General features: G+C 31.7%; 2 protein-coding genes across 2 annotated transcripts; one reads left to right on the top strand and one right to left on the bottom strand.

Annotated features, from left to right (window-relative positions):
* The first annotated feature begins 1,448 nt into the window (after positions 1 to 1,448).
* LOC137816545 (QWRF motif-containing protein 2-like) lies at positions 1,449 to 7,798 on the top strand. The gene is made up of 6 exons (XM_068619729.1): positions 1,449 to 3,593; positions 4,037 to 4,156; positions 4,713 to 4,829; positions 4,961 to 5,050; positions 6,973 to 7,080; positions 7,188 to 7,798. The coding sequence occupies exons 1-6, from the start codon at positions 2,241 to 2,243 to the stop codon at positions 7,269 to 7,271; spliced, it is 1,872 nt and encodes a 623-aa protein (XP_068475830.1). The 5' UTR covers positions 1,449 to 2,240; the 3' UTR covers positions 7,272 to 7,798.
* A 7,687-nt stretch (positions 7,799 to 15,485) lies between these two features.
* On the bottom strand, positions 15,486 to 16,543 carry LOC137816546 (zinc finger protein ZAT10-like). Its single transcript, XM_068619730.1, has one exon. The coding sequence runs from the start codon at positions 16,318 to 16,320 to the stop codon at positions 15,658 to 15,660; it is 663 nt and encodes a 220-aa protein (XP_068475831.1). The 5' UTR covers positions 16,321 to 16,543; the 3' UTR covers positions 15,486 to 15,657.
* Between the last annotated feature and the right edge of the window lie 236 nt (positions 16,544 to 16,779).

Raw genomic sequence — 16,779 nt, forward strand, 5'->3', positions numbered from 1 at the left:
TCATTCTGCATGAGATTGTGAATTTGTGAGGAGCACAAGTTGATTGAAATGCAAATCCAGACAATTTTCCAGTTAAGATTATTGTCCTTAATCTTTCTTTGAGAATTATGACATTGAATTATTAAAAACTCTTAGTTCGTACTATCTATGCAAGTGTTCAACACTAGCCAAACCAAGTTGAGTAACTAACAATGATTAATTGCAATTAAATCAGACCAGATTGTAAAAGTGATTACCATAGCCATAATGTTGTAATATAGCAATCGTAGGAAAGCATAATGATGTTAGATCTTGTATTCAATTTGCACACATCTAATGCTTATAGGCAGTTAAATATTTTTTATTTTAATACTATAATGATTATGAAAAACTTGTTCTCTTTGATTTTAGGGTAATGTGCATGAAAAAAAATTAGTTAAAATTATTAAAATGAATTTGTTAAAATTATTAAGAAGTGTATTTTAAATTTAAAAAGTAAATTAATCTCATTAAATATGAAGTTTGTATTAATTTATATATTATGAATTTTTTATCTCACGTAATATCTTTAACAAAAATCAAATAAATATACGTAAAATATTTTTATTATTTAAGTATAAATAATTATACTTGATATTTGGACTATTTATGTTATCTCTATGTAGATGTGGATCCAATAATACCCATTTTTGTTATAATTATTCGAAAAATCATATTTGAGATTATTTTTCTTAATTAAAAATTTATATAAAGTCATTATATGAAAATTAAGCTTTAAAAAAAGTATACACAATATTTTGCCGTTTATTTGTTTGCATTCATTCAGTATAAAATCATTTGCTAAAGTTCAGCAGTTAATTACAGTTCATTTTGTAGTTCCCTTAAGTGGACACATACACACATCTCCTATTTTTGTTTCATTACTAAAATGAGAAAAGGAAAAGTTAAGAAGAAGATACTTGCCCCTTTCTAATTAATGACTCTGAAAAATGAGTACAACAACACTTGCAATCCATGCATACATAAAAAATTTATATTTTTATTATTATATAAAATAACAAATGAAAATCACTCAAAATATCAATTTTAGAATAATTACTAAAAAATAAATAATATGATAATATAAGATATGTAAGGTTTCGTTTAAGAAAATATTGAAAATAGAATATCAATTAATTAAAAACTAATTTGTTCACATTTGCTATAGTCTAATTTTCAAAATAAAACCTTCATTTTAACAAGAAAAAAAGTGTTACAATAGTTTATTTAGGGTCTTATGTTGTATAAAGGGTAAAAGTTTATAAAGGTTGAAAAACTGAAAAGTGAAAGCGCGGGTGGCACTGCGTGCTCCAAAACTGAATTAATTATGTAGAAAGTTATCGATAAGAGACTACCAATTCCTCCGAACTTTTGTACCTTGTTCCAATTCGATACGCTGAAAAGGAAAAACGGCTATTTCATAATTTTTCGCCTTAACGACCAATTATATAAAATTGAGTAGTGTCGTTTGCGTAACGTCTCTCCGAAGATTCATTCCCTCACCCAAACGCAAATATCCAATTCCAACTTCAACCCTTCTTTGTACTTTCCACATCGTACTCTTCCTTTCTCTCCGTGTCGTTTTCACGTTTACTATTTTTATTTCTTTTTTTATTTTTTTATTTGTTTTTATCAAAATTAAAAATGACGTGTCATCAAAGCTTCCAGCCCCACGAAGCACCGCAAACTGACGTAAACCATTGTGTATTTACGGCAATGCCCTTCAAGTCACGGCGAGTGCTTTTACTCTCCCTCGATCCGCGCGTGCGTGTGCTACAGTGTCCGTGTCACTCTAGTGGTGCCTGAGCTTGCTCCTTCTAATTTTGGCGTTAATTTTCACAAGCGAAGCACAATCGCGCAGCGTGTGACTCCACTGCTACGACAGTTACACTCTTTACTCGGTCAAGCCCCGGCAAATCGTAACGGTCATATTTTCCTTCCCATTTTCAACCTTCCGCGTGAATTAGCAGCACCAAATTTCTCTGCACACGCACGCATTCTTTTCTCTGTTCGAATTCCGTTCAATGCTTCGTGTAGCTTGTTCGTTTCTCGGTTGATTTCTAGGGTTCTGAGACTCGGCGTGGATTCCAACGATTAGTCTCGAGTTTCGAATTGAATATTGTTGATTGACTGACTGTAGTAATGAAAATATTGTAGAATTTTGGAAGATTTTGTAATGGAAATATTGTAATTAGGATTAGTAGAATTTTGGAATAAAAATAATGGTGGCTGCGATTTCTACGCCGTTAAACCCCAAACGAGCGCAGACTCCAACTCCAAGGAGAACTCCTCTGTTGCCTTCTGAATCGGACAATGCACTCGCTCCTCCACGAAGGCCTAAAGCACGAGAAGTTACTTCTCGCTACATGTCGTCTTCTTCGTCTTCGTCGTCCTCCGTTTCGTCTCCTCCACGACGATGCCATTCGCCGCTGGTGGTGACAAGGACGGTCAATTCTACAAAGCAAACACCAACGCCGGCGTTGAAGCGCTGTCAGTCGGCGGAGCGCCGGCGACAAGGCACTCCTCGGCCTACTCTCACGGACGCTCCGGCGGCTCAGAAAGTGCTCTTCACTTCCACCAGGAGCTTGTCTGTTTCGTTCCAGGGCGAGTCGTTCCCGATCCAGGTTAGGACGACGAAACCGCCGCCTTCACAGAGTTTGCGGAAGAGCACGCCGGAGAGGAGGAAGGTTTCAACGACGCCGACGCCGGTGAGAAACGGCAATTCGGATCATGCAGAGAATGCCAGGTCGGGGCTAGATCGGCACCGGTGGCCTGCAAAATCACTACCGCGGCCACAACAAGTCAATTGCGCGAACCGCAGCTTGGAATGTGTTGATTCCGCAGGGAGAAAGCAAACGGACGCGCCGGAGAACCTTGTTAGGTCGTTGCAGAATCTGATGGAAGATGTTCTACCTTATCACGACGCGATGTTGAAATCGGAGAGTAACAAAATTAACGGATCTGAGTTTCGGCCTGAACCTGAGCTTGAGCCTGTTGCTTCTGATACCGAAAGTGTAACCTCTGGAAGTTCCTCTGGAGATGGAATTCGACGTTCACGAGGGATCGTGGTGCCGCCGAGGTTCTGGCAAGAGCATAATAACCGTTTAAGGCGCCAAACAGAGACTCCGTCTTCTAGAAACGGCGTAATTGCGAATAAAGGAACTCTATCTACTGCTCATAGTCCTAGGCTTTTAGTGCAGAAGAAATCAGTGTTGGATTCTGCTGTTTCATCGCCACGTGGAGTTGTGAATAGCCGTGTTCTTCAAGGTTCTCCTATTCGATCCGCGGTTCGTCCTGCTTCTCCGAGTAAACTAGCGACGCCTTCTGTGTGGTCTCCTTCGAGAGGAGTGAGTCCGTCACGTGCACATAACGGCGTCGCTGGTTGCATGAGCAGTAGGTTCGGAAGTGAACCTTCTGTTCTGAGTTTCGCGGTTGATGTTTCCAGGGGCAAGGTAGGGGAGAATCGGATTGCGGATGCGCATTTATTGAGACTCTTTCATAACAGGCTCCTCCAGTGGCGTTTTGTTAACGCCAGAGCCGATGCTGCTCTCTCTGCGCAGACATTCAATGCAGAGGTATTTTTTTTTTTTATTTCAGAGGTTTTCTCTACTGAAATTGAATTGCGCGGGTTTGGATTTGCCTGCTTGTTCATTACTCTTTGAAGCTGTATTGAGTGAAGATTGTGGATTGATAATTTCGTTTTTAATTTTTTATGTTAGTTCCATCTTAGCATATGATCATGAGCACCCATGTCATCAAGGATTTAAACTGCCTGTTGTGGTTTGTTACATCCTTGATGTTGAGGGAAATTCCAGATAAATGTTGCCACGGTTACAGATGCAGACTGTGGCCATTGACTGTCTTTTAAACTCGTTTGTAATCTAAAGGGTGAAGTCATATAAGGCAAGATAGAGTACGGAAGGATTTTATATTTTATCTGACTGTTTGCTATTGTTTCTTTTGTTTTACACTTCTCTTTGTGTTATATATTCCTGATAAATATTTCTCGTTGTATCAGGAAAGCCTCAAAGCTGCATGGGTAGCTATGTCAAAAATGCGAGAATCTGTTAGAGCCAAAAAAACAGAGTTTCAGTTGCTGAAGCAACAGTTTAAACTGATAAACATCCTGAAGGATCAAGTAAGATTTACAACTTCCCTGTTCTAAGTTTACTGGTGTATATTTAGATTCTGCATCACTTGATTTGAAGCTTTATCATTTCTCCACTAGTTTGATTGTCATGTCGTCGTGTCCTTCATGGTACAGCTGCCATCTCATGGCATCTTGTTTCATGTAAATAGTTTCATTACTATTATTATGACCTACTAATGAAGCTTATTTATGTTATTTTTGGATTTAGATACATTGACATTGTTCATTCTTTGATCTTGTTTTTCAATTGTGGTTAATTAGAAAACTCCGGGTGCTAACTGAAATTGCTCCAAAGTATATGTGTTTCATCCATTTCATTTTTTAAGATCATAGAACTCTTTTTCTACCACCGGAAAGACATGCACACATCTAATGAGGCAAAACAAGAAAGTGTTCATTTGGGAAAAAGTCAGTTTGGATTTGTCTGTGACTAGAATGAAACTCAAACAGAGTTAGAGAGATATTTTTATTTGCTTTGCATATGATGACATTGGCTTTGTGTTCAGCTTTGACAGAATGTTCTTGACCAAAACTATTTATGCAGATGTTGTATTTGGAAGATTGGGCTACTTTGGATCGGGTTTACTCTAGTTCACTTTCAGGAGCTACTGAAGCCCTAAAGGCTAGCACTCTTCGTCTTCCTGTTGTTGGTGGGGCCAAGGTATTTCTCCTTTTAGCTTATTGTATAATCTTTATTAATTATTTAATTATAGATTATCTGTGACATAGCAATTCTATAACTGCTTATTATCATATTTGGGACTAATTTGAAGAGCTCTGTGTTTGCTTCAGACAGATTTGCTAAATTTGAAGGATGCAATCTGTTCAGCAATGGATGTCATGCAGGCAATGGCATCTTCCATATGCCTATTGTCACCGAAGGTACATATTTCTATTGCCCTGCATCCTCTTTCAGATGCCGAGTTTCAATTATATTTGCTGCGATGAGTGATCGTATTAAAGTGTTATTTTATTTTCTACATAACTTTTTATGAGGCTACATTATGATTAAAGTGTTATTTTAATTTTCTACATAACTTTTTATGAGGCTACATTATGATTATGAAAGGAAAAAAAAAAACTGATTTTGTTGTATGATGTGAGTGTAATCTTATCAACTGTCTAGAAGAGAAAAATTTAGGTGTGATTTTTATATACAAGGGCATAGTAATGGTTGAAAGCAAGTCTTCCTTCTTAAAATTTCTCATATAGCTATAATTCCGATGGTTCCATACTTGAAGTTCCTTGGTGTTATTTGTTGATTTGTTTAGTTGTTGCCCACTGCCTATGAGTTATTCTGTAGAATTGTCCCATAAAAGACTGAAAATTTTCCAAAATGGTACATGGTGATATCAAGAATGTTCTGCATATCGTGGAACCTAAAAATTGAGTAATTTTGAATTTGAAAACCTATACTCAGATTTTGACACTTCAAACTTTCATGCGGTTGTGCACCCTTATGATATAAATTCGTTTTCTGAAAGATCCCAACTTTCATGCATTGGTGTGAGATCCTTGCCATGGCGTATGTTGTGTTGAAATGGATATCTTTAGTAGCCGATCAATTGTGTAAATTGTGGAGTAGCAGAAGAAGTGGAGATAGTATTATACAGAAAAGACATTAGTAATTTTTATCAGTATTATATTCAGCAATATGTAATTGAATAATGCTGTCGAATGAAACCCGTGCAATTTAAGTAAATTCACATACAAATCAAGTGAGATATTTGACAGGATGTAGAATAAACAATATTTTTCACAGTTGTACTTTTGTAGTTTCTGTTCATTACACTTTGCTATGCTTTTACCATAATTACGTCATTGTTTTTAGCCTATATAGAGACAGAGTGCCTATGTTTGTGCAGCCAAGAACACAAATGGTCATTGAAAAATAAGGAAAATAGAGTATATCACAAAGTGAATATTTTTATTTTATTGTTTGAAGTATATATAACAAGCAACTGAAGTAAGGTTTTCTGGATCTTTCGTGGAAATTAAATGATGAGAAAAAGTTGTTTCCTATCCTACTTCTTGAACAAATAAAGAATCCCCCTTCACGGCCTCCATCTCTTTGGACATTATTGTTCAATTTGGCTTAGGGACCAGTATATTTAAAATAATGTTTAAAAATGCAGAGTTTACAGAATAAAAGATAGGTATTATTACATCCAGCATGTCGGTCGAGTTTATCATTGGCGTATCTGTTCAGATTACCATTGGCATTCATCTTTTTTCAATTTTGTTTCACAATTGTGAGAAGAGTGCAATAGGGATCCATTTGTGAGGAAAACAACTAAATCCAGTAATATAACATGAGTTGATTATTGGCTTGAATCTTGTTACAAACATGGATCTTTTATGTTTGCCTAGTTTTTCTTTTCTTGGTGTATTCATGTGAATCAATTTTAGTGAAAAAAGCATCGAGGAGTTCACGGATAATTAATATTTACATTATCCAAGACACTGAAACACTGTGCAGCATGCTATTTTTTTTTTTATGTAAATCATTTTACTTTTTATGTTAGGTTTGCTCAATTTAATCTCTGTCTAGAACTTTTAAAAGTAAGATAAAAGGGGATGGGGAATACTTTTTTAGGTCTTAAAAGTTGAAATATTTAAATTAGGTGAGAAAATTAAGAGTCTATTTATTTTGCTTTAAATTTTTAAAGGGGATAAATATGACTGATGCTCTTATCTCTGCTTCTGTGGTTTTATTCTGTTATGAGTCAAAATAGTTTTTTGTTATGGATCAGTTATGTTGTAATTAGGATGCCATTATGCCTGAATTTTTTTGCAATTGATAGGTTGGACAATTAAATTCGCTGGTTGTCGATGTTGCCAACTTAAGTGCGAAGGAGCGTGTTTTGCTTGAAGAGTGCGAAGACCTTTTATCAGTAATTACAACCTTGCAGGTAAATTTCATATTTTGGAGACATGTTATTGAAGCTTAAAGTACTTTTGATTTTCCTTGGACGATGCGGTTATATGACTAGAAATTGGTTAATAAAATCTTGAGCAGGTTAGAGAATGTAGCCTGAGAACGCATGTTGCTCAACTGAAATGTCAACCTAGAAGCACTGCAGTAAAAATAACAAGCAAATAATACATTGTCTACCCAGCCAACTTTCAGTGCTAACATCATAACATAGGAATGGTTGTTTTGGCCTTGAATTCAATACATGAAATAGTCACTACTGATGGAGAAAAGCTAGTTAGTATGAAAAAAGCAAAAATTACAGATAGCACAAATATTCTGGTCAAACAGGATTTCGTCATATTGTACAAAGAAACTCGTAACAAATAGTTTCTCTCTGATTCACAAGCGCTAGGAGTGAGGATTGAAATTTGTCGTTCGGGAGTTAGTTTGTACACACATTTTTTCTTTTTCTTTTTTTGTTAAAGGTTGTATATAAACCGTGTAGCATTTTATATTGTAGTTTCTTTGCTTTTGGTTTGTATTTGTGAGTTTGTTGTATTAGCTTATGGGGGGAAAAATGCCAAAATGTGGATAGGGTTTGCTGTATTTTCTACACTCCTTGGACACTTGCTTTTGATATCTGACATCCTCGTCATTTAAAATCAGGTATGAAAATTATCCTTTATCAACATAAAGGACTCATATTTTTCTAAGCCTTTTTATCGTCCGTTACTACAATGTTGTGCATTTGATTGATTTGGTAAATATTAACGTTAATATTTTGAAGTTATGGTTTGCTCATTAAATTTATGTACGGTTGTCTGATTGATCAGTTAATTCAGGAGTAGCCTTATGTAAATGTAGAGATAAATAGATCGACCCGACAACCTGGGTAGCTCTAATGTGGTCTCTCTCATAACTGATTGTTCATAAATAGCTGAACTGCCAATTTAATGAGCCTGGACTTGGTTCACGTAAGTTCGTGGGTTCTCTTCCCAGGTTGATCTGTCACCTTGTGACTATTTCTGACCTTTCATTAAGGTTATTAATTCATTGATGTATTCGCTAGGGTTATTTTCTCTATTTTACTATTTGTTACTCTTTTGGTCAGCCTCCGTAGCTATATGTTCCATTAGAACTATTAGTTTTTGAGATTTTTTTAGTTTAGGCCAAGTCAAAAGGAGAAAGTTGAAATGATATTTTAAAGAGATAAATATCTTTTTATTTTCTAAATTAACTCATTTTTGTTTAATATATTATTATTCTAGCCAAGAAATGTGATAATCCCTTTAGCTAGAACTCGATTTATTCTTTTGGTTTTGTCAGTTCTATTTATAATTACGTTTTTCTTGAGCTTGTAATTTTTTCGAAGGCTTTAAATTTGTATTTCTAATTTTTTTTGTCTTGTTCTATTAATTATTATTTAGTTTAATGATTTTTCCTAATTAATTCATTAGATTTGTTTCAAAATTATATATTTATTCATGTTTGATTTATGATAAAAAAAATCTATACTTATAGAAGATAAACATACTTCAATTTATTTGTTCAAAATTGTGTCTTATTATTTCAAACGAGTCTTAAGCGATAAGAGTTGTTCAGATAAGTTAGAATTGTGTCTATCATTAGAATTATGTCTATCATTACACGATTCCTCAATCTTGAACTTGTTGAATAGGTTGAAATCTTATATTTATTATACAACTCCTTAATCTTAAATGATAAAACTTGTTCAAGATAGATCGAAATTTTACTTATGAGTAGAGCGTTTCTCAATATTAAGTGATAAAACTTATTTATGGTAGGTTGAAATCCTACTTATTACTACACAACCCCTCAATCTTTAACAAAAACACTTATTTAGGGTATTATATCAAAATCATACATATCGCTATGTAGTCTATCCGTCATAAGCAATAAGACGTAAGGTTAGAATTTTACATATCAATAAATAACTCCTTCCTTAGTTTTGAGTGATCACACTTCTTTAGAGTAAAACAAAATCCTATCTATCACTGTTTTCCTGTCTTTTTTTTTTCTTCTTACAAACAGATTTTACTTGTTTTACATAATCAGTATACTTCATTATAAAATAAAAATAATCCAATCTAAGCAATCTTTTATTGAATTATTATATGCATTATGTTAAATGACAAAAGAGGATTAATATTGTAAAAAGATAATTAATCCTATAACAATTTTTGACAAGACTTTTTTCTTATATTTTTCCTCACGTCCTTTAAAATGAAATTCTATCACATCATTACCTATCTTATTTAACATTTCTTTTTGTATCCTACCGTGTAACATTTGTTGTATAAATTTATTGCGTGATAGAATTATTCCAAATATTATTTAGCGCATGACATTAAAACATTTTGATCCAAGAAAAAACATTATTTTTTTTAGTTAATTCCTTCACTAAAATATTCCTTCCAATTTTGAAACCTTGACAATCATCTCGCTGTTTCTTCCTGCATCTTCATAGGTTATTCTGTCACCCCATATAAAACGTGAAAAAAACTTTTTATCCTTCTTGTGTCACTTCCATAGAGTAGCTTATGGATTATGTAATCCGGACACGTATTTGAAAAAAGACTTTTGGATTACATAATCTAGAAATTAATCATGCATCTGAATAAAGACTTTCGGATTATGTAATCCGAAATATTACAGAAAGATATTTTTGGAAATACAAAAATTTATGGAGGTATGTGAAGAATATATGGATGTGCAGGAAGAAACAGTCCAATCATTCGTGATGACATTCCCATATTCCACAAGCCCACAATCAAGCCCACCCTCAAAACACCTTGCAAGACATCTTGCTTCACTCCCTCTTCATGTTTTTCTTACTGGATGGATATGGTAGATTTTAAAATTGAATTAAATTAACTTATTGAATAAAAAAGTATAATATGTTTTAATTCCTCTAAAATATTAGTTCAGTTTTAATCTCTAAAAATAAGAATTATAAGGAAATTTTTTTATAATCACAAAATTTTAATAAATGTTTTGGTTAAAGAAAACTCCCAAAAATAAGGGGGTATCACTAAAAAAATGGAAAATTTACCATTCTAATATAACTTCTTCAAATGATTATTGGCATTCATAAATTATTACAAAAAAATTGAAAAACTAGATAAATCGTCCTTATAAACATGACTTATTCTCGAAGAAGTCATGTTCCATAGAAATAATTTTAATTTTATATTTGTGTCTTGTATGCATGGCTTCGTTTTATATGATTTTTGTTATACTATAGTTTGTATTTAGTAAATACGACCTCAGTATGAAAATACAAATAAAATTAGAAGTGTTATTTATCAAGAATGACTTCAATAAAATAAAAATGTATTTTGTGTGCAAGACTTCAATAAAAAAAAATATAAGTATTGTTTATCAAACAGGGTTTTAATAAAGGAAATATACGAAACAAAATTATATATGTCAAATATGACTGTTAAAGTGAAAAGTTAAAGTTCTCCTTCATAAACACGATTTACGTAATTTTATAATCTTTTTATAATGTATTTATTTTGGTAATATTTAAGAAATTATGTTAGAAAAATAAATTTTCCAAAAAAAAAGTTACATTGGCTGTTTTTTAGACTTTTTAAAATTGATTCCAACAAAATTAATAAAGAATAGAGTGAGTACAACTTGCAAAATTGCATTAAAACTAGTTTTAATTAACTAAACACGATAACTAATGTAAACGCAAGAAACCTATTCAGCATAAGATTGTTATTGATTAAAATGATAGAGAAGTTCACATCATTATTTTTTTAAAAATGTTTTGTTGGTGCAATACAAAACTATTCGACACCACATCTCAAGCTTCTTATTTTTGCTACTAGGCTTGAAATTTAGTTTATAAAATTGTTATGGAGTTTGGTTATCACCTAAATTAGTTGTTACATCAAAATTAACCATATAATACGCATTTCACTTTAAATTCATTTTAAAATTAGTAAGATTTTATAAGAATCTTACTTTAATTAAATTTTTATTTAATTTATGGTAGACAAAAATACCCTTAAATAAGAATATTTTTTACTTTTATAATACATATTTTAAACTTAATTAAATTTTAAATCTCTCATAAATTTATATATTTATAATTAAATTTGTATTAAAAAAGTTATATTCTATGTTCAAAGTATTGAGATGACATGCTTCAATTTCTTCTAACTCAAGGATCAACTCTCCTAAATAAAATAAAAAACAAATTAAAATCAAGCAACATTTTAATAAAGAATACTTACTTAAATAAAAAAATATATATATCTCTACAAAACTTTCAACGTAAATCCAAGTCAAAATATTTAAATTTATAAAATAGTTAAAACTCAATTCAATAAATATATTAAAATATCTCATAATATTTCTACGTTAAACTTATAATAGTAGATATTGAACTTATAATATATTCCTATAGTAAACTTAGTCAACAGGAGTATATTAATTTATTAATTTTGAAAAACATAGTGTAAGAAAGCAATAAAAGAAAGAAAAAAGAAAGTTGATGGGTTAAATATGGTGTGAGGTAGCAGAGTAAGAAAAGGTGTGTTTGGATGTGAAGACAAGAAAATCGGAAATATGAATGGACGGCATCACCATTTGGAGACAGAACTCACAAAACGTGTTTTTCACGTCCAAACAAAGTAAGGAAGAAGTGCGTTTTGTGGTTCATTAGTGGTCACCATACAAGCCACATGTAATGTAAAGGAAATGAGTAAATGCCAACCTTAGACCTAGTGAGATTCAATATATTATTTTTTTATTATAGTTATTTTATTATTTTTCAATGTGTTTAATATAGTTTTATATTATTTATGATTTATAATGAGAATTTATATACATTCTTTTTTTTAATTTACTGAAATATCTTTTAAAAATAAAATTTTAAATCTAAAAACAAACATTATACCAAACATGATAATGGACTCTAATAATACTATTTCAATAAATTTAAAAAGTTATTCATATTCAATTACTCATGAAATTTAGTAACTATTTTACATAAGTATTCAATATCACGATCGTAAAGATAATTAAAATTCATAATGCTTGCTTTTTATTATGTTTCCACACATGATCAAAGTGCTAATATATAAAAAAAAAACTGAAAAAACTATATTAGGTAAGAGATAAAATAATTTAATTAATATGCATAGTGACAATTTATCTTCAAAAGTTAAAAGCAAGATCCCACGACATTGAAGATATGAGAAAAAAAATACTTAATAAAAATGAAAAAAAAAATACACTAAAGAATTTTAATGATAATAAAAACATACTTCTTTTTCATGAAAGAGAATTTAAGTAAAATAGAATATAGAAAACAGAACTCATTTACTTGATAATTATTCTAATTTTTATTGTTTTATTACTGTATTGTTCCTGACTTATAATTATATATATATATATATATATATATATATATATATATATATATCTCAAAAGAAACCGACAAGATCTGTGTAACTCCAAAAGAAGACACTTGGATTTATAAGAAGATATAACTTAATTAGAACATTCTTGTTTTTTTTATTGAAAAAAATAATATTAAATATATTGCTATTGAAATTATTGAAGTTGAATACTCCATAAGTTTCTATACATACGAATTTTTAATTTGAACTTAAAAATAGAATAAATATTTAATAAATTAAGAAATATGGGTTAAATTTACTTGAGGAACACGTATTAAAGTTACCTTGACCTTTTAAATATATTATAAAATTGGAATTTTACCATAATTTTTTATTAGTCTCACTCTTATTTTAAAAATATGATGCAAAGGTGAGAAATTCCATTGCGTCTTCAATTAATGATTAACGAATCCGCGTTTTTGTGTGTTTTGTTGTGTTTGACGTGAAAATAAAGAAAGAAAACGTAAGAATAAAAAATGCGCATTGAAACGCACAAAAGATACCCTTCACTGTCTTTGTTCCGATGTATATATTCAGTGATCCTTGGAAATGTAATTATTTGACAAGAAATATTTTATGGGAAAAAGTGTTCTTTAATTATAGAATATTATTTATTTTATCGTTTAAAGATTCATTATTTTAACACATTTCAACATAAAAAAGTAAAATGTCAGTTATGAAAAATATAAATAGTATAAAATCAAACAGTTATAGGAAAAATATATTTCATTAAATTAAAAAATTGAATAATATATGTAAAATAAAATAAAAATAATATAGTTCAGTAGCCTGTCATAACATACTGATACGATTAAATTTATTATATTAAATAAAATATTAATAAAATTAATCAATGATTAAATACTATGTAATATACTCACAATTTAAAATCTTAATTTGACCCAATAATAAATTATTCATGATAATTATATAAATAGACATAAATTTTGATAATAAAATACGTTATTATTTCAAACTCATAAGTCAAATATCAAAATTTCACTTCAATATCAAAGTATTTTTTAGATATTATTGAGTTTGAAATTACTAAAAACAAAAACAAGAAACTAAGAAAATGAAAAAAGAGCGCAAAAACAGTTTAAAAAAAAATAGACAGAAAAAAACAATAATTCTCTTAATTATAACCTCTTGAAAAACACTTATTTAAATTTACTTTTTTATTTGCTTTTAACATTTTAGCATTGAAATAATAGTCTAAAAGATATATTAATTTTTTTATTGATAGAGAAAGTAAAACGCCGCCTGAAGCAGTTAGAGAGCGAGAAGATTGGAAGAACGTGGACGACGTTGGTGGCAGTTGGAGGGTAGGTGTCTGCTCTGGATCACATTATTCTTTTCTGCTAAATTTAATGTTTTTTCTTTCTTTTTTTTTCCATCAAAGAAAACTCTTATGTGAAGGAAGAAATAGAATTTTATTAAAACAAAATAGGATATATATTATTCCTATTAGTTTTTATACGTATTCTATGGTTGTTTTTCTGTAGAATAAGATACACTAAATTTTCTTAATTCTAATAAAATATTTGTGTTCTTTTTTATTTTATACTTCTTCCTTTCCATGTACCACAATAAATATACATGTCTAAATTATTAAAGATTAGAAGATACATAACTACATCTCCTGGAAGATTTAGTTTATTTATTTTAAAGATAGATCATAAAGTAATTAGAAAAAAAAATACTATATAGATTTTAAATCATTCATTTTTTTATTTCAATTTAAAATTTTACATCTTTAAATTTATATTTTTTTTTAATCAATCTTTCTTTTCAAACATATTACATTACTAAGAAGATAACACTATTAAGAAGACAATAGTGCATAAAAAAAGAAAACATCATAATCATATTATGAACAGAAAAGGATTACTTTGACCTGTGTTACACAAAGAGAGTTTGAGTACTAATGTTAATAATTTTTATTATTTTAATACAACTTATTAATTTTAGTAATTTTTTAGAATTTTTTATTTTAATAATTATCTTGTATTGAATGGTTAAAACTCCACTAAGTACAAGTTACTGTTTTTATTTTCCAATTCGTAGTATTTTTGTAGTTCTTTATTATTGACATGTAAAACCAAACTTTAGATTGATGCTTACCTAATACACAGAAAGGTAAACGAATGAAACCACAAACTTTGGCATTTGGCAAACTTAGGACCATTTGCATTCAATGCATTGGAAGTAAATAAATGAACAGAGTCAACGTATGTTCATGTTTAACATGGACAAATATAATATGTAAAAAAAAAATAAAAAAATGGATACGTAATTGAAGAGATAAGTAAGTAATCAGAATGTGTAAAACGCTTAATCTCATTCTTATCTTCAAACCATACTTTATATACTTTATACACCAAACATCCTCATTCAAATCATTGCATATTTTATTTCTGTCATTTTTTTACTCAAAATCATTCTCTTATTATACTAAATAAAACAAAACAAAAAAGAGGTGATACATGCACTTTCGCAATAACATTTCTGTGTACAGATACTGTGTCCGTGTTTGCTTCCGCGTTTTCTTCCATCTTTCACGTCAAAATTCATGTTTCGTAATTTTAGCAGCAAATAAAACCAATCAGGTTTTAATTCTTCAAGTGGTCACTGACTCAACTAACATATTTATTAATTATAAAATATTACAGTATAAATATAAAAACATAACAAAAAAAGTATATTAATTATTGGGCACCTTGATCATGGATCAGTGTTGAGTTCCACTAACAACGAGAAAGAGAATTCAACTGAAATAAACACTGAAACCGACAGTGCCACCAATACATGCTGCACTGGCCACGCGAATATGTGGTTTCATGATGGCAAAATTCTCACACTTTTCTCTCATTCATCATAAATTATAAATTATTCTTTACAGATAAGTGACAGAGGCAGAGAGAAAATTGGATTTTGATTATTTTGAGAAATATAAAAACTGTTGAATGGAATAAATAAATTGAATTGAATTGTGAATCTGGAACATTGAAAGTACAAGGTAAACAGGAGAACTGGATCCAACAAAACTCCAAGCACTATGTACAAAATCAAGTTAATAGCACTCAAAATTCTCCCAATAATTGAAAAATCAAGCTAAACAAGAATCAAAGAGTTCAGAGAAAATGAGGAATTTCGATCTTGGGAACCACGAAGAGACGCGGTTTCTTCATCACGGGGTGAGGGCTCTCAACCTCGTCTTCTCCCGGCTTCGTTGTTAAATCGGGAAAAGCAGGGATATTCAGATCAAAATCACGGTGGTGGCTGTGAGTGGACCCCACACCTTCCGAGGCGGTTACAACACTCGTGCTGTTTCCGTTGTTGTTGTTATTATTGTTGTTACCTTCGTAGTGACAACGTTTGTGTCCGCCGAGGGCCTGTCCTGTGGGGAAGGACTTGTGACAGATGGAGCACTCGTGGGCCCTGCCGGAGGCGGTGGCGATGCTGGTAGAAGTGGCGGCGGAGGAGGTGGGGTGGTCGTCGGCGAGCGCGAGTTTCCGGTGGCTGGCCTTGTGTCCGCCGAGAGCCTGGTAGGAGGGGAAGGTTTTGTGGCAGACGGAGCATTTGTAGGTGAGCTTGGAGGAAGGATCTGGGGTTGGGGTGGTGGTGGTGGTGGTGCCGCGGGCGAGCATGATGAGGCAGAGAGCGAGGTACTCTTCTTCGGAAGGGTGGTCGCGGGAACGCTTGGAACGCTTGCGTTTTGCCCATGGAATGGTTGGGTGGTCAAAGGGGAAAGATGGAACAGTTGTTGTGGGGGAGTTGAGAGCTTCCAAAGCCATGAAGAGAAAGTTGATGATGATGAAGAGTTTTGGTTTGGTTTGAATGAGTTAGGAGTGAGAGTGGGTGAAGAGGCTTTATAAGGAGGTGAGGGAAGTTGCGTGACAAGTGGTGTGCAAGTAAGATTGAGAAATAAATAAAGAAAAAAAAGAATGAATGAGGAAAAAGAGATAGAAGTGTAGTGGAGCAGATTTTGAGGGGAATTTGTTGGTGGAGAAGAGTGAGTTGGGTCAAAGAAGTGTGAGTGTGGGAGTGAAGTCTAAGAAGGAATAGCAGCCTCCACACGTCAAGGATACTCAAAAGGACTTTTCTTTCTCAACATCTTTTCAGCCGACCCTTTACACCTCTATTCTCTTCCAATTTGGAAGCTCGCCCTTCATTCCTTGCTTCTTCCTTCTTTCCTCTCTTTTCATTACTTTAATATATTATGGGTGATTCGATAACGCTTGATAGCGAGTTGT

The sequence above is a fragment of the Phaseolus vulgaris genome, chromosome 1 (genome assembly GCF_000499845.2).
Source record: "Phaseolus vulgaris cultivar G19833 chromosome 1, P. vulgaris v2.0, whole genome shotgun sequence".
Classification (NCBI taxonomy): Eukaryota; Viridiplantae; Streptophyta; class Magnoliopsida; order Fabales; family Fabaceae; genus Phaseolus; species Phaseolus vulgaris.